Source organism: Corylus avellana, chromosome ca5, assembly GCF_901000735.1.
Source record: "Corylus avellana chromosome ca5, CavTom2PMs-1.0".
Taxonomy (NCBI): domain Eukaryota; kingdom Viridiplantae; phylum Streptophyta; class Magnoliopsida; order Fagales; family Betulaceae; genus Corylus; species Corylus avellana.
In genome coordinates, this window is record NC_081545.1 from 876,618 (window position 1) to 900,896 (window position 24,279).

The following is a 24,279-nucleotide window of genomic DNA, read 5'->3' on the forward strand; positions in this document are numbered from 1 at the left end:
TTTTTCACTTTTCTATACCAATAATTATTATTATTTTTAACACAAAAACTGTGAACAGTATCATTAGAGGGCCTATTTGGGGTTTGGCTTGGACTTGTTAGCTCCCTTCAATTGACCAATCAGCCCAAGCTGAATAAAGTTGAATCAAAAAATCAAAGTCCTCTTGAAGTTTTTCTTTTGTAGAACTCTCTCTCTTGATGTGTGTAAGTTCTCTAACTTTCAACAGAATCAGAAGGTATTGCATACAAATCATCTGCCAGCTCCAGTACTGTAAGGGCTTCTACAATTCTATCTTCACAGAGGAAGATAGAATTACACATATTATTAACCGAAAATTGGAGAGCCATAAAAATGATATTTAATTATTTGATAAGTAATGTTTACATAGGAAATTTGATGGACTAACAGGGAAAATAACCAGAGGGAAAGACTAGGGGGAGCCATACATTCTCCCTTATTTGATAAAATTGACGCTTACAAAGGCACTTGGATGCAGCAAGTGAGGAAATATTAATAATCATGGTTGGAGAATCCTCTCAATCCGCCTAAGTTCTTTTGTAACATCGACCATTGTGGGGCGATTATCTGGATCGTCTTTCGTGCATGCAAAGGCAAGCTCCAGCACAGCTGCTCCTTCCCTTGCGATGATTGCAGGATCCACAATCTCATTTATTCTACACTTTCTCACATATTTTACTATATCCGAATCTTCTGTTCCTCGACGTTCATCACGGGCCAGTAGTTCAGTTAAAAGCACTAATAGAAGTACACCAAAGCTATAAACATCACTTTTCTCTGTTACTCGGGCTGTTGCACCATAGTTAGGGCACATAAATCCAAAACTCCCGCACAGTGTCGAATCATTTGCGTGAGTTTCACCCTCTGGAATTGTTATGGAATATGAAAAATCAGACAGTTTGGGGACATCATGTTCGGTAAATAAAATATTTTTAAGATTTATATCCCTATGAACGATGGGTCTGGAGAAAGCAGTGTGGAGATAAGCAATTGCATGAGAAATTTCCCTTGCAACCTTTAATTTACTCTGCCACGCCATTCTCTGATGTGGAGATGCATCAGAATTGGAGCCAAGAATTCGACTGTGAAGGGTTGTTTTCTCAGTAGATTCATACACCAAAATAGGAACTTGAGTCTCGAGGCAGCATCCCACGAGCCGTAGAACATTCTTGTGAGCGCTCATCTTTGCAGAAATAGCTATATCAGTGAAGACCTCATCCAAATATAGGGTGCCTTTATCCTTCTTAATGGAAATAGTTCGGCCTTCAAGAGAACCCTTATACCATTTCCAGCACCCATCATCATGTAAAGCAAGGCGAGGATCATAGTTATTGGTGGCAGAGATAAGGTCTGTCTCGGAGAAGTTACGGATGGGAATAGGAGGCTTGCCATTACAAGTGGCAACCAGCTTCTCAAGTAGGATGCCTCCATTCTTCTGGAATGCTCTCTCTTTCTCTCTCTTTCTGCCCATTCTAAACATTCTTAACAAATGGATGCAAATGGGAGGTGGTTCAACTACCAAGAAAGAAAAAAGCAATTGGATGCAAATGGAACTTGAAGAAGGTGATATTCTTCTTCTAGAGATTGGAGCTGTTATGCGTGCCTTGAATCTAGGGGTGGGACCCAACCAATTTTGTTGTGTTATACAAGGATTGGAATTCCCTTTCATGGTTGGAGTTGGAGTTTTTGTCCTACACGAAAGTGGGTTTCCTTGTTGGACTTTTAGTAGGAAAAAAACACCGACTATGTGCTCCTATATAAAGACAAGTGCTGTGCAGCAATGAGGTGTGCAAAAATAAAAATAATATTTGCTTTGGTGTGCCAAAAGCAATTGAGAGAAAGAAAAGGTGAGAGAAAGAAAAAGAGAGAGTTTGTTTTTCCCCTTTTTGTTATTATTCTCCTTTGGGCAAAGTGAGAATTGGGTGTATTTGGGGCTTTGGGTTTGAGTGGTTTTCTCACCCTGTTACTCTCTTGTACTCATCTTTTGATAGTGAATTTTCTCTGGGTCATCTCCGCCAGTGGATGTAGGCTTGTTAAGCCGAACCACTTAAATCTTTGTGTCGTGTGTGATTACTTATCTTTATTATTCCGCATCTTTTTTTTTTTTTGCATCTCACGGGTCTTGGGAAATAGGATTAATTTCCTAACAGGAGCTGCAGATATGCTAACCATAAGTGGTTATTGGAGCTAAGTTCAAACATTGTTTGGGCTTAGCCAATATTGTGAAGATTTGAAGCAAATTGGGAGTGCAACAGTGAAGTAGAGAATATTCGCCAAGGTGGAGAATTGTTGAAAAATTGGCTCATACTCATAGTAGACAAAAAGGAAAGGCTTTGTCTCTTTGTCAAACTTGTCATGCTCCTTACCTCCAAATACACCGTATAAAGACTTCTCAAACAATGAAGTTTATGCACCTAAGAGTTGTAATCGTACTCTAGAGCATTTTTAGTAGTTTCCTCGTCATTTTTCTTATATTTAAGAATTTAAACTATTTTTTGCTTTCTTATGTCAAAATACACCCAATAGCTTTCCTTAATCATTCCATATATCATTAAAATATTTATTTTTTTAATTTTATTTATATATATATATATATACACTCGATGTTAACGGGTAGACCATAGTACCGTACACACTCTTGATCTACTAGTTATAGCGTTGCTTTGGTTTCCAACAAATAATCTCAACCCCTCATTTTGCCAGATAATTGAAAACGTACGTAAAGAAAAACAATGCTTAAGTAGGAAAAAAAAAATAGAAAAGGCTAGTTAGTACTCTTTGTTTTTCCTATGATATTTCTTTGCAACTAAATAGAGCTAACCGAGCTTCAATTCGCACAAAAAATAGAAAAAAAAAAAAAAGAAAAAAAAAGGCTGAAATTTGATTCGTATCCTCGATCTTCAGAAGAATGCGACACCGCCAACCCATGGCTCGATTCACCCGATTTCAAAGAGAGAGAAGCAAAAGCCCTTGAATTGAAGCTAAAAGAAAAGAAAAATAAAAATAATAATAATAATTCAACCTTTCTTGGGCGTGGAGGTTCAGCTTTGTGGGTGTCAATTACGTGTCGGATTATCAAAGTTTTGGATATTTTGAAACTGAAACTGCTGGGTGATTGGTCTTCTGGATTGCCTCTATAGACTATTGCTGGCGGCTTGCTAACGGTGCTCTCTAAAAGTACTCATGTCAATGTGTAGACGTCTTGCTGACGGAGCTCTCTATGTCTCTTTTGAAACTCTCTCATCACGACGGGCTTACTAACGGTATTGTTGACGAGGCGATTTGGAGTGCTACCGACATTATTACGTTATTTGAGATTGGGCAAATGAATGCTGTTTAATGTCCAGAGCTGCCCATTAGAAGATTGCATATTATTGATCTCCCTTATAATAGTTTCTCTGGAAATTTGACCGCAATGGATTTCCTACATTGGAATTCCAGGAAAATTGTTGGTCCAAATCAATTGGAATACATGGTGGCACATTTTCACGTAGTCCGGTGGGATTCAACTTTCCCATACAAAGTCGCAATGGCAAACAAACTCATAAATTTAGAGTATGAGAAAATCTAAGATGTGTTCATGGTCATTGATTTTTCAAGCAATAGATTTGAATGAGAAATTTCAGAACTTGTGGAGAGTCTTAAAAGACTTCATTTGCTAAATATTTCTAATAATGCTCTTATTGGTCTTATCCCATCATCCTTGGGGAATGATGCAGATCGTAGAATACACGTTCTGATACTGCGCTCGATCCTGTCATTGAGCGCATGATCAATCGCACATGTTCCTGAAAGTGCGATTGATTGCCCTCGTGCCTGCAATCGAGCGCACGCGGGAAGTCATTATGTTATTTTTGCTTTTTTATTATTTAAACTAACTTTATGTTGTTATTTTAATAGGGTTAGGGTTTTGAGAGTTTTTATTTCGTTATTTTATTTGGTTTAAGGTTTTTAGGATATTTATGTCATATTTTATTAGGTTTAGGGTTTTGGGCTATAAATATATGCTTATAGCTTCTAGAGAAATAAGTTGTTTTATTATTGATTTTGATTAATGAGAATACTCAGAGTGGAATTTATTCCTTTTTTTATTTTTATTTTTTTTATTTTTTATTTTTTCAAACTTTAGAGAGTATCTATTGTTTTTAGAAGAATTCTTAGATCATTGATAAACTTAAGATCTAGAATTAGTTATCCGTTGCTTTCTTGTTGTTCTTCACTACAGCCCACTAAGTCACACTACATCAGTTGGTATAAGAGCTCAATTACTTTCCATGAATGGGGAGGAGTGACCGTTGTGCAAACATGAACGAGGTGCACGTAAGAAGTAACCGGCAATTCGCTTGCGGTACATGAGTGGTGTGCCGGATGGTTGTCGTTGCCAACCAAGACCGCGATTCACGGGGGCGGAAGACAAATATATCGCTGAACGTAGGCAACACACTGAGGATCGACTCAAGGCCATGTGGGAACAAATTGAAGACCTCACTACCCAAGTATCCGACTGGTGTCGTCAACATGAGAGCGAATCTAGAAACCCGTTTGCGGAGCGCCGAATGCATGGACGTTAGCACCTTGCGCAAGCTCATGCCAATTGGAGGGTGAGTAGATTTGAACTCAATATTCCAAAATTCGATGGGGATCTAGAATCCAAAGAATTTATGGATTGGGTGTTGGCTGTTGAAGAGGTTATTGAATTCAACGGGGTGCCCGATGAGCGACGAGTCTCTTTGGTGGTACGCACATTCTGGGGAAGAGTTGGTGCGTGGTGGCAACAACTGAAGAAAACTAGGATACGGCAAGGCAAATAGAAGATCATTAGTTGGGAAAAACTATTGAAATATATGCGAGTCGCTTTCTTTCCCCATAGTTCTACCATTGGTCAAAAGCCACAAAATTGGAGACAAGGGTTTATGGCAGTGACAAATAAAATAGAAAATTCCTACAAAAAAAAAAGTGTTTAGGGAAACATGGAGTGAGGCGAAGAGTCCACGACAGGCAAATTAGACCCCTACTTGCCAACCACAAATCCATAAACCGAATCCATATTCTGTGGAAGAAGAAAAAGAATATGTGGATGAAGAGTTTCAGGAATCCGCATTCATTGATGACGAGTTCCAACATGAAGCTGTTGAAGATCCTTCGCAAGGATTTGTGACTTGAGATTCCCCACCAACCTATGATGAGGAGCCTGAAGAAGATGATTCATGGGAAGAGAAAAAAACCCTGGAAGAGCACGAAGAAGATGGGATTTATCCCATGTTTGATGGCCTCCACCCCGAAGAAGATGATCAATTGGAAGAGGAAGAGCCCACGGATGACATCATCGGTTATGAAAAGGGTGGTGAAGACCTTTCAGGTGAAATGCCTACTTTTAATGGTGAAGATGTTGATTATGTTGATTTCCTTGGTGTTGAAGACATTTTAAATTCTCCTAATGACGATTATGGTGAGTTTTATGCGGATGAGAAAAATTATATGTTCAAAAGGGAAACAATGGCTGACCCATTCTTAAGTATTTTCATGGCACGTGGAAGGGAGAATGAACGAGAGAAGAATGGCAAATCTAAAGTATTGCCAAGTGGTATGTGGGGCTTTTACGACAAAAATCGAGGTATACCGATGATGAAGAGCCTCGCATTTAATGTGGGGTGGTGTTTTGTCTTGATCTTGAGTAAGGGCGAGTGGAATGAGTTTACTGGACATCCGAAGGACCGTGGAAAGAACTGGCCGAATTCGTGGGCGAATTCTCTCCAACAAGGGGAGAATGATGTAGATCGCAGAACACATGTTCTGATACTGCGCTCGATCCTACGATCGAGCACATGATCGATCGCACAGGTTCCTGGAAGTGCGATCAATCGCTTGAGTGCCTGCGATTGAGCACACGTGGGGAGTCATTATGTTATTTTTGCTTTTTTATTATTTAAATCGACTTTATGTTGTTATTTTATTATGGTTAGGATTTTGGGAGTTTTTATTTCGTTATTTTATTAGGTTTAAGGTTTTGAGGGTATTTATGTCATATTTTTTTGGGTTTAGGGTTTTGAGTTATAAATATATGCTTATAGCCTCCAGAGAAATCAGTTGTTGTTTTATTATTGATTTTGATTAATAAGAATACTCAGAGTTGAGTTTATTCCTCTTTTCCTTTAAACTTTAGAGAATATCTATTGTTTTTAGAAGAATTTTTAGATCATTGATAAAGTTAAGATCTAGAATTAGTTATCCGATGCTTTCTTCTTGTTCTTCACTATAGCGCACTAAGTCACGCTGCATCAGGGAACTTGACGCGTATGAAATAAATGGACTTTTTTGAAAACAAGTTGTTTGGAGAAATACCTCCATAACTAACACAAGTATTTTTCCTTGCGACAATCAAAGCTCAAAGCCTCCATTTGAATTTGGTTGGAAAGTAGTTGCCATAGGGTATGATGTGGATTTATGATAGGAGTTGTTGTGGGGCAAATTGTGATTGCAAGGAAGTACAAATGGTTTGTGAAGATTTTTGGAAGGATGTAACAAACTCAAAGAATGGTGAATTTAAGAAAGCCTCAAATTTAAATTTAGTTAAATAAAATGTTTTAGGAAAAGTATTAATTTTTATCTTTCTAGCATTATTGTATGGTGCTTGATGGAATTGTAAGCCTATAAAAAATTCAATGTAATATCTTACTCTTTGTGTGTGTGAGTTTGCAAAAAAAAAAAAAAACAGCTTTCCTCGTTTGTTGGCTTTGTCCTAGTTTATGTCTTGCAAATTAAACAACTTTTGTTTGGGTGAACACCAATGATTCAATGACAAAGACAGTAAAATATTTGTGCCCTTTTTTGTGCAAATCATAACAATCTTGAGTAGCGAAAAAGAAACTCACAAACATTTACAAAAAAATAAATCAAACCAACCACAAGCAAAGCATAAAATTTTTTATGTGGAAAGCCTACCGATGAGAAGAGAAAACCACGAAACTTAAACCAATTAAATTTTCTAATATCACCAACAATGAGTTTACTTTCCTCTTCTCTAGAATAATTTCTAGAGGCGGCCAATACATTAAGAACTCATGCATGTTTAGATTACAATATAAATTCATCACTCCAAGGTGAATTTCAATAAAAATAACAAAGAAAGATCTCACCATGTGGGTCTTGTCAACCAAGCCATAGGAGAGGAATTCCAATGATCGACACCCATCAATATGAAGCTCTCATAGTTAGAAACAACATATCAAAATTTCAGTATAATCGAATCACAATGACCCGAAAAGCTAACCAAATTTCTCCATTTTGATTCGTTTGCAATATCTCACCTTACTTTGAAATACTTGGATCTCGCTTCAAAACTCATAAGTACTCTCTTCTTTTGTCTCAAGCGGCCATCTCATATGTGTTTTTTTTCTTTAAAAAAAAAAAACAGACAAAAGAAAAGACAAAAGCTTTGTTTGTTCTTCTAAGATGTTTTGTGTTTCAAAACAAAAATATTAACAAAGGCCTAAAACATAAAATACTCAATTTTTTTTTTTTACATATTTATATCACTTTTTCAAAAAAAGAAAAAAGCTCTAAAACACATTAACAAATGGAGCCTTATTGCTCTCCTTTCTTTTTCTTTTATTAACCACGGGGGTTGGTCAAAAAGCAGTACACAAGAAATGATTGGAACACATAGTAAAATGTGCAAAGCCTACCTTCAAATTTACTGTGCATTTGTTGGAGGCCTTCTTTACTGCAAACGACAACGTGTTACCACTGTTTGAACCCAAACATGTGCCTACTTTTGATATCAGGGAATAAAACATGTTTATCCTTTCGTCAATCACAAATCCAAGCACATAAAAGTATGCTGAGGGTCTATTTTGGGTAAGGATTAATTCCCCAAGTTTCAAAATTGCCACGTTTTACACCAACAAATTGCATATAAAATTATTTGTATGTGTTAAATTTTAGTCAAGCAATGGTTGCGTCTGTATAATCCTCTCTGCTTGCGTCTGCGTCTTATCTTTATCAACAACATTCATATATAGCCTCTGTTTGCTGTTGATGCTTGATGATGTTGAGATCTGCCATACTAAGTCCAAGTCAAAGAACACTTGTGATACCTACGATAAGAAGAAGAGTCAGCACGAAGGCTTGTCGGGTGTGTCGATGAAAAATGTTTTCGATGCCCAAGTCACTTGAGTGAACCTACGAAGTAGGCTGAGAACTTTCGAAATTAGAAAGAACGGCTAATCTATTGTAAAAGGAATGAGTGAATTAATACCTTGTGCTTGGAGCCTTTTTCTTCTTTAGTTGGCCAAGACCTTTTTCTCAGCATGACCTTGATACGTGTCGTCTTCCAATTGGGTTGTACGTGAATTGCCCGTAACGTTTGGATACCGACTCTGGTAAGGCATCTCCCTGATAGTCCTTCTAATAACGTGCACGCATAATTTAGGTGGCATTAAGACCATGTTTGTTAAACACCACCCATCCTTAAATGCTATTCACTTTATTTTTTTCAAAAATATCGACATTAAAACATTCTCACTTTTTATATCACATTATTCATTTTTTACAATTATTCAATTAAAAAATTCACTGCAAAAATAAATTTTTTTTACTTTTCAATACTACTTTTACACTTTTCTATACCAATCATTATTATTTTTTTAGCAAAAAATTGTGAACAGTATCGCCTAGTGTGTTTGGCTTGGGGCTTTAAAAAGGAAGTGGACCGGAACTGTAGCAGATTTGATTGATGTAAGAAAAAAAGTAAGAATGTTTTATATAAAAAAATAAAAAAATTTTGTTTTGTAGTGATTTTTTTATTTAAATAGTATTAAAAAGTGATTGATGTGATGTAAAAAATAAGAATGTTAAAGTTGATTTTGAGAAGAATTTTTTGAATCTTTGAGTCTAGTCCGGCCCACTCTTTTGCCAAACGCACCCATAGTGTTTGACAAACACAACCTAAATGTCACCTGATACTGTGCGAGGCAGAGTATGACACATTCTCATTGATTCCAACATGATTCTTTATGAAATATCACGGACAATATTAGATCTGGAGTTTGGTTAAGAGGTGATATGATATTGTGCGAGTTCCCCTATCCCTTGGCAGCGAGGTGGTTATCATTACAAGGCCTATTTGGGCTTGGGCTTGTTGGCTCCTTCAATTGACTAATGAGCCCAAGCTGAATAAAAAAATCAAAGTCCTCTTGAAGTTTTTCTTTTGTAGAACTCTCTCCCTTGATGATGTGTGTGAGTTCTCTAACTTTCAACAGAATCAAAAGGTATTGCATACAAATCATCTGCCAGCTCCAGTACTGTAAGGGCTTCTACAATTAATGTCCCAATTGCTATCTTTAATTAAGTACCATCTTCACAGAGGAAGACAGAATTACACATATTATTAACCGAAAATTGGAGAGCCATAAAAATGATATATATATGTATATATATAATTAAAAGGATTGGAAGGGGCGACTAGTGTAGTTTTCCCCCTTGGGCGTGACCATCGGGGTTCCCATTCGCTGTGGAATGTCCGGTTTGAGCCATAGCTACTGCTTGGGAAGGCGAGCCCGTCACCACAACCCCACCAAAGTGTGAGCCGGTAGAGCCCCTTCATAGTAGCATCTGGTTCACGCATCTATTACCGCAAGCGGATTCGAACACGCGACCACTAGGATGAAAGGAGTTCTTCTACCAACTCAACTACCACCTTGGTTGTAATAAAAATGATATTTAACTATTGGATAACTGATGTTTACATAGGAAATTTGATGGATTAACAGGGAAAATAACCGGAGGGAAAGACTGGGGGAGCCATACATTCTCCCTTATTTGATAAAATTGACGCTTACAAAGGCACTTGGATGCAGCAAGTGAGGAAATATTAATAATCATGGCTGGAGAATCCTCTCAATTCGCTTAAGTTCTTTCGTAATATCGGCCATTGTGGGGCGATCATCTGGATCGTCTTTCGTGCATGCAAAGGCAAGCTCTAGCACAGCTGCTCCTTCCCTTGTGATGATTGCAGGATCCACAATCTCATTTATTCTACACTTTCTCACATATTTTACTATGTCCAAATCTTCTGTTTCTCGACGTTCGTCACGGGCCAGTAGTTCAGTTAAAAGCACTAATAGAAGTACACCAAAGCTATAAACATCACTTTTCTCTGTTACTCGGGCTGTTGCACCATAGTTAGGGCACATGAATCCAAGACTCCCGCACAGTATCGAATCATTTGCGTGAGTTTCACCCTCTGGAATTGTTATGGAATATGAAAAACCAGACAATTTGGGGACATCATGTTCGGTAAATAAAATATTTTTAAGATTTATATCCCTATGAACAATGGGTCTGGAGAAAGCAGTGTGAAGATAAGCAATTGCATGAGAAATCTCCCTTGCAACCTTTAATTTACTCTGCCACGCCATTCTCTGGTGTGGAGATGTATCAGAATTGGAGCCAAGAATTCGACTGTGAAGGGTTGTTTTCTCAGTAGATTCATACACCAAAATAGGAACTTGAGTCTCGAGGCAGCATCCCACGAGCCGTAGAACATTCTTGTGAGCACTCATCTTTGCAGAAATAGCTATATCAGTGAAGACCTCGTCCAAATATAGGGTGCCTTTATCCTTCTTAATGGAAATAGTTCGGCCTTCAAGAGAACCCTTATACCATTTCCAGCACCCATCATCATGTAAAGAAAGGCGAGGATCATAGTTATTGGTCGCAGAGATAAGGTCTTTCTCGGAGAAGTTACGGATGGGAATAGGAGGCTTGCCATTACAAGTGGCAACCAGCTTCTCAAGTAGGATGCCTCCATTCTTCTGGAATGCTCTCTCTTTCTCTCTCTTTTTCTCTCTCTTTCTGCCCATTCTAAACATTCTTAACAAATGATTTCTCTCCACACTCTGCAGAGATTGAATAATGTGGCCTAATCTCTTTAATCCCCCTTTAGCCCACTAAAGTAAAGGAGGATTTCGTCGAAAGTAAAGGGAGCCTTCCTCATCAAGACTACTTTTATTTATTTTTGGTTTCTTTCAGCAGCCACTCAAATACAAGTGGTCGTGGTTGAAGCGGAGGTGTCGCTCTCTCCATTATGCTAAGAGCATTCTTAATTGAAAAGTCATATTTTTATGTAAAATAGCTCTTTAAAACTTACTTTTATCTAGTTTAGCTAAGCTATTTATAAATGTCTCTACATCCGATTAGCTATATTTCTATCTATTCTATTAAAATATTATTAAACGCAAGAAAAATTTTGAGAAAAAGAGAACATGTGAGAGGAAAAATGAAAAAAAATTTGGGAAAAAAAGAACATGCAGTGAAAAAGTAGGAAAATATTTGGGAAAAAAAGAAAACATGTGAGAGAAACAATGAAAAATAAAATAGTTTCCTTGAAAAGTGTTGCTACATTTAGCTTTTTTTTTAGCTCTTCCAATCAAAGATCTATTTTACATTTTTTTTTTGACTAATCCAATGTAGGAGTTTTTTTAAACATTTGATGAGCTATTTTAAATAAAAGTAACATTTGGCTCTTCCATTGAGAATGATCTAATATGATCCCAAACATGCTCGAATTTGTTGATAAGTTTCAATATAATCTACTTTTTTGGGAAAATGGAAAAATAAACCAAAGGCCCATGGCCTTCCCGTCGGCCGTTCATGGACTGGGGAGCCCAAAGAGCGCTCGATGTTAACGAGTACACCATACACACTCCTAGTTATAGCGTTGCTTTGGTTTCCAACAAATAATCTCAACCCCTCATTTTGCCAGATAATTGAAAACGTACGTAAAGAAAAACAATGCTTAAGTAGAAAGGCTAGTGCTCTTTGTTTTTCAATTCCTATGAATATGATATTTCCTTGCATCCATTTCATCGCCAAAATTAAAGCAGCTAGTGAAGTGATGAAGACATGATCTTACTTTCACACAAATTTTTCATTCAGTCTTTTTTGATGATCGGATGGGCATAAAAAGAAGATACATTCCAGAGAATTTGGGGCCGGAAACTACATCCAAATGTAATAATACTGTAGTTGGTTGCAAGGAAGTATTATTGTAATTTGTAACTGTGTCATCGGCAAGGCGACACACAAGTGTAGGATCGATGATTATTCTAATCCCAATTACCCACCATCACAGGAACATTATGAAAGCAAGTATAGTATAAATTGTTCTGATGAGAACATCTAGAGTTGATGTGGTATGGTCTCAAGTCTCGACAAAAAAAAAAAAAAACTATTTTCATGCGTCAAATGTACGTTATGGACATCATGCCAAATCATTTTGGATGCCAAGGGACTTTGAAGGTGGCATGACCACCCTTAAGTCATCGAAGTGGTTGCACCATTCCTAGTGCTTTCCATTGGGGTGGCCGACCGCCCCTTGGGAGATTGGCCACCCATAAAGAATATTTTTTTTTTATTTTTTTCTTTCCAAAAAAATAACAAAACGAATTGTTTTCTTGGGAATATTTTTCCTATTAATCAAAATGAGGAGTAATAAGAATACTAAACTAACCAAACAAGAAAATAAATATTCCATGCCTGGACCCATTTATGTCTACGAAATGTGACTGTGTACACATATACACATGGCTAGACCTCCTAAGGCCCCCTAATCATTTATGCCAATTAGACCCCAATTAGTAAAAATATAAGTTCAACCAAAAAAAATATTTTTAGAACTATATCCATCTACTAATCAAGACGATTCCGTGAGACCGTCTATTAATTAGCCAAGAAATGATAGAATAGGATTTATATTTTCTTTATCTTTATTTCTTGATATATCGCGTTATGGGTTGCGGTGAATATTCGGATAGAATTCTAAGTCATCTTCACTTCTTGAGATATGATTTGGGTGGTTGTAGGTTTGGTAGATGAAATTTCTGTCCCTGACATAAAGAAATTACGAAGACTTGAGAATCAGAAGAGAAGACTTGGAAGAAGAAAGATGTTGTGTTACTTCTTGTCATCAATTGAAGACTTGAGAATTAACACAATATTGACTTTAAGTCAAGCACGTGCTCTATCTGCTTTCATATTAAGTGCACAAGACTTTATATATGTGACGGCCTATAAAAAATTGAAATGTTATTCAGTTTTTTTTATTTGTCTATTTTTTTTAGTATTTTTTTTGTTCTTTTTCTTTTTATTATTTTTTTAAAAGGTAAATGAGAATATGTTACATATATAGACAAAATATTAAGAAATTTTAAAATAATAATAATAATAATAAAAAAGAACAAAAAAAATAAAATGTTTTAGGAAAAGTAAAATGTTCTAGGAAAAGTATTAATTTAGTTAAATAAATTTAAGAAAGCCTCAAATTTAAATTTAGTTAAATAAAATGTTTTAGGAAAAGTATTAATTTTTATCTTTCTAGCTAGCATTATAATTGTATGGTGCTTGATGGAATTGTAAGCCTATAAAAAATTCAATGTAATATCTTACTATTTGTGTGTGTGAGTTTGCATGCGTCTGTTTTTTTTTTTCCTTATTTTAAACAGCTTTCTTCGTTTGTTGGCTTTGTCCTAGTTTGTGTCTTGCAAATTAAAAACCATTCATGTATGAATCAACAAAGTATGTAAAGGTAAACTTTCAACAAGTTGTAAAGGTTGTCTTAGTTGTTGCATCGAAACTACTGTAGGAAGATTTATTATTCTTAACGATTCTACACAAGAAGTGATAGGAAAAAAATTGTCAACTCAACCTATGAAGCACCAACGACGAAACTCTTTGTTTTAATAATTTTCATATCAATTATAAAGGTTTTTAATTTTGGGAGACTATAATCTAAAGTATTTAAAGTTGAAGGATTCAAATTAATTTGGACCCATAATATAAGAACTATATCCATTTGCTAATCAAGATGATTCCGTGAGACCGTTTATTAGTTAGCGAAGAAATGATACAATAGGATTAACAAGTTTGTCATATTTTGCTAAAAAAAAAAAAAAAGTTTGTCATATTTTCCTCTGTAGCTGATCAATTATTGAATAGACCAAAGCCTGGAAGGGACGTTAAAAAAAAATGTTATTGTACTTGCAATAAGAAAATTTTTTTTTCTTTCTTTATCTTGATTTATTTTTTAATTTTCTAGAACAGCTTTATCCTTATTTCTTGATAGTAATTATAAGATTACAAAATTAAAATTACTCCGAATAGAAAAAAATAAATAAAATAATTCCGAAGTAGATATCACGTACGTTATGGGTTGCCGGTTGCTGTGAATATCCGGATAGAAGTCCGAGTCATCTTCACTTCTTGATCGAGATAAGCTTTGGGTGGTTGTGAGTGCTTGAGATTGAAATTTCTGCCCGACATTATTGATCACCATATAGGAGCCTTTTTCTTCTTCTTCGAAGCAACATATGAGTCATTTAATCCGTGTAGTTTACGTAAAGAAGACTTAGAAAAAGAATACGAAGAGAAGACTTGGAAGAAGAAATATGTTGTATTACTTGTGGTCATTAAGTGAAGACTTGAGAATTAACACAATTGACTTCAGGTCAATTAAGCGCGTGCTCTAGTTGCTTTCATATTAAGTGCACAAGACTTTATGTGACAGCCTATAAAATTCAAATGTTATTCAGTATTTTTAGTTGTCTATTTTTTAGTTTTTTAGTTTTTTTTTTTTGTTCTTTTGCTTTTTATTTCTATTATTTTTTTAAAAAAGGTAAATGTGAATATGTTACAAATATATAGACAAAATATTAAGAAATAGACACTTAAAAATACTTAACATTTATCTAAAAATAATCTTAATACTTGTCTTTATTTTGGTTGAACTTTATGGGCCACCACATGAAAAGGAAGTTGGAAATTAAGCTACGGGTCCCTACCAACCGTATCTACCTAAGCCTGATCCAATAATAGGTATCCAAATGATGGATAATTGTAATTGGCAAGTAGAAGATTCAAACATGCTTATGAACATTCATGTGGAAAAAGGACCTTCATGCTCACATGGATAATAACATCTACGTTGAAGATGGAAGAAAATGGTAGAGGAGGAACTTATAAAGACTGAACCATGCAGACGCGTCGCCTACGGCAAATCCAACTAATAGTATTTGGGAGGTTGAAGATCCAGTTGGCAGCCTTTGCAAGGAGTCCACCCACAACCAACCAAAAATCAATCTTTATAGATATTTGCTTTTGAGGATACCCGCCCGCCACCAATCGTTTTCTGAAGAAATCATCATCTATATATAAGTACATGTTGTCTGACAACCAATAATCCAAGATGGATCAATATCTAATCCGCGTAGTTTACCCAAGGGAAGACTTGGAAGAAGAAAGATAAACACATCATGATTGAGAAGTCTTCACAGGACTTGGAAGGAGAGAGTAACACCTTGACTTATCTCCCTCATCTCTCCAACACTTCATTTGGATTGGAGGCGTACTAAATCCGATCATCATGAGTGACAAATTAATCTCAAAGCATCGGAGGGTGAGGACAAACGGTAATAGCATCTTATAATAGGACTGCTCGTTCTAAGATTGAAGCGATATCATTGAATAGATATCAATTTAGAGTATGAGAAAACTATGCTCATTCTCTCAACTTACACTCAAATGAGAATATTTCCTTTCAAACTAAAAAAGTACTATTGCAATTCCTTTTTTTTTTTTAATCTTTTTTCCACAAGCTGATTTTGTAATATTCTGGATTGGGCCCATAAAGAGCAAGTGAAACACCTTTTATTTTTTGATATTGCTTATGATGTGTTTCTCTTTATTTGGTTAACAATATTCATAGGCATCTTTATTTGGTGTTCACCATCATTAATTAGGAAGTATGTAAAATTCCAGCCATATGATGATAATGAGAATTTGCTAACTACTGAATGCACAAGGAATGATGAAGCACAAGAAGAGTCAAGCATACAATAATTATTGACATCAAATGAAAATTATATGAATACAGAGCGTAATCATATTGCTAATCTTCGTATGACTTGCTAATGGGATTATTTTTTACTTTTTGTTTACAAAAAGTATATTTACTAGCTAGGCATTTATTTTGCTATTATTTATATTATGTATTTAAAGTTTACTAAGACATCAATTCTTGTAGGCCATATACAGAGGAACTAACGTCCCCTTTGAGAAGGGGACATTTGAATAGTAAAATGTCCCCTTCTAGAAGGGGATGTGTCACTATTCACACATCCCCTTCCTAAAGGGGACGTGTGAGCAAAAATGTTGTCTTGTAAGGACATTTTTACTGTTCAAACGTCCATAAATTTTATTCTAGCTAGTCACTATATATATATATATATAAGGACATTTGCAAAATGACACTATTTGAACATCCCTAATTAGCAAAAAACGTCACCTTGCAAACATCCCTATTTTGCTTAATTTTTGTAGTGTATAAATTAGTTTTTAAAACAAGAAAGTAAAATTACTTAAAACATGTCATGATGTCAAAAGTCAGTGTGAAATAAGTGAGCAAAATAACATAATTCCGAAGGAAAATTAGGTGGATGGATTAATTAGTGAATGGGTCAAGTGTGGAAATGATGGATAGTTGTTGGCAAGTAGAAGATTCAAACATGCTTCTGGGCATTCATGTGGAAAAAGGACCTTCGTGATGCTGCCATGATTGGACTTAATTGGTTGAGCCTTCCTTTTTGGTTGCCCTGATTGCTATTCCTTGGCTTTTAATGTATTCGTGAATAGTCAAGACATGCTTTGGAGAAAAGCTACCAATCGTTTTCTGAAGACATGATTTATATGTACATGTTGTCTGACAACCAATAATTCAATATGTAATCCCTAGCTATACATAGTTTTCCCAAGAGAAGACTTGAAAGAAGAATGATAAGCACATCGATCACAAGTCTTCATAGGACCATATATGATCATATTGGCAGAGCGGAGAGAGTGACACCTTCACTTCAACCACCACCACTTGTATTTGAGTGTACTTATCTCCTTCATCCATACAACACTTCATGAGGCACGATATCTGATCATGATCGGTAACAAATCTCAAAGTATGGGCGGTGAGGACAAACGGTAACAGCATCTTGTAATTGGACTGCTTGTAATTACTTATGATCTAACATCCCTTGATGCGCAAACGATTCTCGTGGTTGGTGCATGTTGTGAGTGTACTTGTGAGTGTTGAGTCCCACATTAAAAAAATGTTAAAAAAAAAAAAAAAAAAGAGAGTAGTTAATATATCTAAGTGAACCATAGCCCATTAGTTTAGGTTTTTTTGGCTAAAATGTTGTTCAACTATGTATATTAATATACTCTGGGTAAAAAATCTTGAACCGTTTATCTCCCCAATGGTGTATTGCACGTAAAGTCACTAGCAAGGTAAAGCACCTGCCTAGCTTTTTTGTCATTTTCAAACCAAGGGAATGTTGATTCTCACCTCTTTAGAAATGAATTCACATTCGAGGCAAAAAGGATTCCCACGGCTTAAGTGCAAATATTTTAGAATTCCCAACAATTTTAAAAGATTACCTTCACTCAACTTTCCCATTTAAGTGATTTATTTATTTTATATCTTGCAGAGATCTGCAATTATTATTATTCTTTTTTTTAAAAAAATCATCGATAAGAAAAAATCATTCAAACGCCCCCATTGAAGTGGGTGGTAGGCACAACTTTGTTCTATGAAACAAATAGTCGGCCATCCAGTAACATGTTCATAAATTAGATGGAAATCACCGTTTGATTTGTAAAGCATCTTTGATCCCCTCAAAGCTAGCACGTAATATCAACAGAAAGAGCATTTAAGCTCTATTTTTTTTTTTTTTTCGATGTAAAACTATTTTTAAAATGATTTTTTTTCTTTAGGTATTTGGTTTGGAAATTTTTAGTTAAAAGATATAAAATCGAAATTACTCCTAAAGTGTGTTATAACGTCACTTTCCTTAAGAAATTATTTGCCCTCACCAGAAATGGTATGCATATGGATAACAACAAATATTTTTTCAGGATACAATAGAGCCCCCAAAAAACTTCTATAGTTTAATTGCATTTTGCACAAACGAAATTAAACCCAAACACCCTCATATCATATTTTCTATTCTATCAAGAAACAAAGACTTCGATAATTTCTCAGTACAAAGAAGAGTTCTAAAGAGACTAGAATAATAAGAGATAATTATCTACTAAAACTGCAGAGATAATTTCAAAATTAAACTGCTAATTTAACATTCATAAACTGTTATCAAATTGGTAATCCAACAAACACTTAATTCTGACCATTAGATTAAATAATTAATTATCTAATAATAGTCATTAGATCTTAATTATTTAATCTCAATCATTAAATCAAAGTTGATTTGATCTTACGATCAACTTTAATTACGATCCAATAAAGCCAACCACTAGATCGACCTAAAAAGCATCATATGGTCAAGATCAAACCATTAGATCGAATGATCTTGACCATCTAAAAATGAATGGTTATGATCAGATCACTCTAATGCATCGTATCAAGTGCCAAGTGTGCCATCAAGGCTAGCACGTAAATAAAGCACCATATAGCCCACGCCACACATGCATTGAATGAAGAGAGTCCCTACCGCCCAACACTATACTACAGTATACACTTATATATGTATACACCCAACATTTCTAATAGCTTAAAATTTGTTGGGCGTTAGAAAATAACATAAAGAATTTATGGGTGGTTTGGGGTTAGACACCTATGTTCACCCCACCAAATGCTCCTAAGAGTTACATTGTGCTCATTAACTTGATTTGTCTATAATACAATGATCCATATTTAAAAGGTAATGTATAAATACAAATATAATTATCAAATCCCAATAATTTAATTACAATCCCATTATTTGATTACAATTCAGCCATAAATAGAGAATATTTCAATATCAACATAATTATAGAATATACGAAAAATATTATATATTTTTCATATATTCTAAGAATCCTTAGGAAGCATATGAATCACACACGTTGAAATTCTAGTGATCATCATTCAGATATTGGCTGAGCGAGGAGAATTCTTGGGTCTACAGACTTCTACAATGCTTATATCCTTACAAGGCTATAAAAGACCTTCACTTGTAGTTTGTGTAGTAGTGGCAAGGAGAGAAGGAAACCGTTCCATTCATTGATTTATTTCCTTTTCTTCGTAAATTGGATACCCCATTTCTTTCGTGGGTGAGATTTGGTCAATAATAGGTATCCAAATGATGGATAGTTGTAATTGGCAAGTAGAAGATTCAAACATGCTTGTGGGCATTCATGTGGAAAAAGGACCTTCATGCTGACAGCCTAACATGGATAATAACATCTACGTTGAAGATGGAAGAAAATGGTAGAGGCGGAACTTATCAAGACTGAACCATGCAGACGCGTCGCCTACGGCAAATCCGACTAATAGTATTTGGGAGATTGAAGATCCAATTGGCAATCTTTGCAAGGAGTCCACCCATAACCAACCAAAAATCAATCTTTATAGATATTTGCTTTTGAGGATACCCGCCTGCCACCAATCGTTTTCTGAAGAAATCATCATCTATATATAAGTACATGTTGTTTGACAACCAATAATTCAGGATGGATCAATATCTAATCCGCGTAGTTTACCCAAGGGAAGACTCGGAAGAAGAAAGATAAACACGTCATGATCGAGAAGTCTTCACAGGACTTGGAAGGAGAGAGTGACACCTTGACTTATCTCCCTCATCCCTCCAACACTTCATTTGGATTGGAGGCGTAGTAAATCCGATCATCATGAGTGACAAATTAATCTCAAAGCATCGGAGGGTGAGGACAAATGGTAACAACAACTTATAATAGGACTGCTCGTTCTAAGATTGAAGCGATATCATTGAATAGTTATCAATTTAGAGTATGAGAAAACTATGCTAATTCTCTTAACTTACACTCAAATGAGAATATTTCCTTTCAAACTAAAAAAGTACTATTGCAATTCCTTTTTTTTTTTTTTTTTTAATCTTTTTTCCATTAGCTGATTTTGTAATAGTTTGGATTGGGCCCATAAAGAGCAAGTGAAACACCTTTTATTTTTTGATATTGCTATTGTTCACACTCAGTACAAACGGTTATGTAACGTATTTAATTGAAGTAGGTTTTTTATTTTTATTTTTTTATGTCAAACACTAAAAAACCAAAAAATTAAACTACTTACAACACATTATTTCAACAATAAAATATATGTTATAAATGGGCGGAGATATTAACATTACTCTTACAAAAGCATCGAGCAAATGTGAAAAATATAAGACATTATAAAAAGTGCTTTAATTGAAGTGCGAAAGTAATACCTTTATAAAAAGTGCTTTAATTGAAGTGTTAAAGTAATAAAATACCTTTTATAAAAAGTGAAAGTAATACCTTTATAAAAATTGCTTTAATTGATGAGGGGTAGCTCAATTGGCTGTAGACTACGCTTAACGAAACAGAGGTCACTAGTTCTAATCATACGCTTGCTCTTCTTTTACTCATTGGTTTGTCTTTGATCTCTACAGCCACATGTCCAGGAAACGAAGGCAACAGAAACATGCATATGGATTAATTGATAAGTTTATTGGAGAAAATTGGTTCAATGGATGAATTTAAAGATGGTTGGCTGTTCTTTTCAAAGAAAAAGAAAAAAGAAAAGAAAAAGAAAAAAGATGGTTGGCTTAGTGTAACTGAAATTAAAGTGGGATTTAAAAAAGCATACTTTAAGGTATAATTACCATATATTCATTTATTTACAAGATAATGTGAAACGCGCTTGACTTGACTTGGCCCTTAGACAATATTTTCTCCAAGTTAGCAGACTTTTGGATTCACGAACAAAATCACTTGTGGTCTTATCACGTTTGGTTCGGGGTAAAGTATTTTCATTGGAAGGAACAAAGTTCTTTCGCTTAGGACTACTTTTTCTACTCCACCCTCAAAAAAGTTGTACGTAAATTAGACATTAATTATTGCTTTATTGCTTTAAATTCCGCGTTTCCACCGACAATGATTTTCGTTCACTCTCTCAAAACGAATTTTTGGTTCCTAGACATTCACTGTAATTTTATTGTGAATAATTATTCCAATTTTTCAACCAATATTTAATTCTATGTACCACACAATTATATGTGGTTAACAAGTTTCTCTTTTTGTCATCCTCTAGCCCACAACACACTGTGGCCACCTACCTAACTAACTAAGTAGCAAGTGGAAGACATAGAAAAGCAATTAAAAGCAATTAAGGGGAAAACAAGACTTGATAAATTAAAGTGTGAAAGTGAAACCACCACAACGTACAACTAGTGATGTGAAATCATGACATTGCAGTACTCAAGAATGGATGCATTCGAGTCACCCCTTTTTCAAATCCCATTTGGAGTCTCCAAACTTATGTAAAGAGTAAGTATATCCTTCCTACCTTATAAAACCCCCTTCACTTGTAGTTCAGTTGGCCTCATCAAATTAAACAGCCAAAAACATACTAAAACATCATGGATACCTATTTGTATCGCTTCATGTTCGTGCGCTTCCTTTTTCTTCTCTTAATATTGTTCCTTGTTTTACTCACTGCCTCTTTGTCTTCTTTGCAGCCACTTTGTCATGATGATAAGAGATCTGCCTTGTTGCAATTCAAGGATAGCTTTATCCTAAACAAGTCTGCTTCTGTTTATCCTTCTGCATATCCTAAAGTTGCATCATGGAGTCTAGGAGGGACTAGTAGTGATTGCTGCTCATGGGACGGGGTTGATTGCAATGAGGACACGGGTCATGTGATTGGCCTTGACCTTAGTAGCAGCTTTCTCTATGGTTCTATTAATTCCAGTAACAGCCTCTTCCGCCTTCTTCAACTTCAAAGGCTTAATCTTGCTGATAATGACTTCAACGACTCTCGAATCCCATTCGGAATTGGCAATCTTTCAAGGTTAACTTATCTGAACCTCTCCTACTCTGTGTTTTTTTCAAGACAAATCCCTTCAGAGCTTTCACATCTCAATAAGTTGTCTTCCCTCGATCTGTCTCTTAATCCTGGTTTATATACTCTAAGTGACTTGAGCAGTCTAGTTCAAAACTTTACTACCCTAGAAGAACTTTTACTTCATGACATCAATTTCTCGTCCCCTGTACCTAAAAGTTTGGGAAATTTATCTTCTTTGACAACTCTAAACCTAGAATATTGTGAATTGCATGGGGAATTCCCAACAAGAATTTTTCAGCTACCAAACCTACGGGATCTTAAGATAGGAGGGAATCCGAATCTCACTGGTCATTTGCCTGAATTTCACCTAGGCAATCCCCTTAAGGTGCTAAGTATTAAATAAACAAGTTTCTTTGATTCAGTTAGATCTATCCCACTTTCACTGAGTAATCTCACCCAACTCACTTATCTAGATCTGTCAGAAAGCACTCTTACAGGCCACATCCCTTCTTTCTTCTTTGCTAACCTAACTCAACTAACTTTTCTAGACCTTTCAAACAATAAATTGGGTAGGACATTGGAGTTTGACATGTTTCTTAAGATCAAAAGTTTAAGTGTGCTTAGGCTATCATCCAACAATTTGACATTGCTCCCACCTTCATTGAGTAATCTCACCCAACTCACTTACCTGGATCTGTCAAGAAACACTCTTACAGGCCACATCCCTTCTTCCATCTTTGCTAACCTCACTCAACTAACTTTTCTGGACCTTTCATACAATAAATTGAGTGGGACATTGGAGTTTGACATGTTTCTTAAGATCAAAAGTTTAAGTGTGCTTCTTTTATCATCCAACAATTTGACATTGCTAACCAAGGCCAATTCAAATGATACTCTTCCACAGTTTGAATATCTTGCATTGGGTTCTTGCAACTTGTGAAAATTCCCAGATTTCTTACGCAACCAAAACAAATTGAGTGGGTTTGATCTGAGAGGCAACAATCTTGAAGGCCTAGTACCCAAATGGATGTATAATGCAAGTAGAGAATCTCTTGAGACTATACTCCTTTCTGACAATTTTCTAATAGGCTTTGAACAATCTCCGGTTGTTCTCCCATGGTCGAATCTAGCTTATTTATCTCTAGACAATAACAGGCTACAAGGATCGCTCCCAATTCCACCACCATCTATCCAGTCTTATCGAGTTCAAAGGAACTTGATAAGAGAAATGTCACCGTTGATTTGCAATCTCAGTTCACTTTATTACCTTGATTTGTCCTATAACAACTTGAGTGGCATGCTTCACCCTTGTTTAGGAAACTTAAGTTCTTTGGAAATACTTCAACTTCGAAGTAACAACTTCCATGGCACCATCCCAAAAACATGGGCAAAGCAAAGCAACTTAAGGATGATTGATTTAAGTAAAAACCAATTACAAGGTCAGCTACCCAAATCAATGGCTAATTGTATGATGCTAGGGTATATTAATGTTGGTAACAATCAGATCAATGGCCCATTTCCCTCCTGGTTGGTTTGCAATCTGAGTTCACTTGAAGTACTTGATTTGTCCTATAACAACTTGAGTGGAAAGCTTCATCCATGTTTAGGAAACTTTAGTTCTCCTTTGTCAGTACTTCAACTACGAAGCAACAGCTTTCGTGGCACCATCCCAAAAACATGGGCAATGGGGAACAACTTAACGGTGATTGACTTAAGTGAAAACCAATTCCATGGTCAGTTACCAAGATCCATGGCCAACTGTCTGATGCTAGAGTATCTTAATGTTGGTAACAATGAGATCAATGATACCTTTCCCTTTTGGTTGGGAGCTCTTTCTCAGTTGAAGGTTCTCGTCCTCCGTTCTAATGCATTCCAAGGTGCAATACAGAGTCCTGGAATCAATTATACATTCCCTAAGTTGCATATCATTGATCTCTCTCAAAATAGTTTTTCAGGAAATTTGCCTGTAGAGTATTTCCTACATTGGAATGCGATGAAAGTTTTTGGTGCAAAACAGTTGAAATACATGGAGGTGAATTCTAGGCGAAGCTCGTTTGGTTCCGTACAATGCACAATTACAATTACAAACAAAGGCATAATGTTGAAGTATGAGAAAATCCCAGATGTTTTGAGGGTCATTGATTTTTCGAGCAATAGATTTGAAGGAGAAATTCCATGTGTCTTGGGTAGTTTAAAAGGACTTCATTTGCTCAATCTTTCTAACAATGCTCTTACTGGTCATATCCCATTGTCCTTGGGGAACTTGACACAAGTAGAATCAATGGACTTTTCTCAAAACAAGTTGTCTGGAATGATACCCGCCCAACTAGCAGAGCTCAATTTTCTTGCATCTTTTAATGTCTCCAACAATCGTCTTACAG

General features: G+C 35.7%; 3 protein-coding genes across 3 annotated transcripts in view; 1 reads left to right on the plus strand and 2 right to left on the minus strand.

Moving 5' to 3' along the window:
• Positions 1 to 409: 409 nt before the first annotated feature.
• Positions 410 to 1,530, minus strand: LOC132183372 (serine/threonine-protein kinase ZRK1-like). Its single transcript, XM_059596802.1, has one exon. The coding sequence runs from the start codon at positions 1,496 to 1,498 to the stop codon at positions 518 to 520; it is 981 nt and encodes a 326-aa protein (XP_059452785.1). The 5' UTR covers positions 1,499 to 1,530; the 3' UTR covers positions 410 to 517.
• An 8,340-nt stretch (positions 1,531 to 9,870) lies between these two features.
• LOC132183422 (serine/threonine-protein kinase ZRK1-like) lies at positions 9,871 to 10,881 on the minus strand. The gene has a single exon (XM_059596855.1). The coding sequence runs from the start codon at positions 10,878 to 10,880 to the stop codon at positions 9,897 to 9,899; it is 984 nt and encodes a 327-aa protein (XP_059452838.1). The 5' UTR covers position 10,881; the 3' UTR covers positions 9,871 to 9,896.
• A 10,592-nt stretch (positions 10,882 to 21,473) lies between these two features.
• Positions 21,474 to 24,279, plus strand: part of LOC132180605 (receptor-like protein 43) — a 2,979-nt gene continuing 173 nt past the window's right edge. The window contains exons 1-2 of the mRNA XM_059593493.1: positions 21,474 to 22,011; positions 22,849 to 24,270. Of these exons, the coding sequence (XP_059449476.1) occupies positions 21,474 to 22,011; positions 22,849 to 24,270 (1,960 nt within the window). The remainder of the gene's footprint in view (positions 22,012 to 22,848; positions 24,271 to 24,279) is intronic.

Excerpts from the sequence above, each read along its gene's own strand:
- LOC132183422 (XM_059596855.1), bottom strand. The coding sequence starts at position 10,880 with ATGGGCAGAAAGAGAGAGAAAAAGAGAGAGAAAGAGAGAGCATTCCAG.
- LOC132183372 (XM_059596802.1), bottom strand. The coding sequence starts at position 1,498 with ATGTTTAGAATGGGCAGAAAGAGAGAGAAAGAGAGAGCATTCCAGAAG.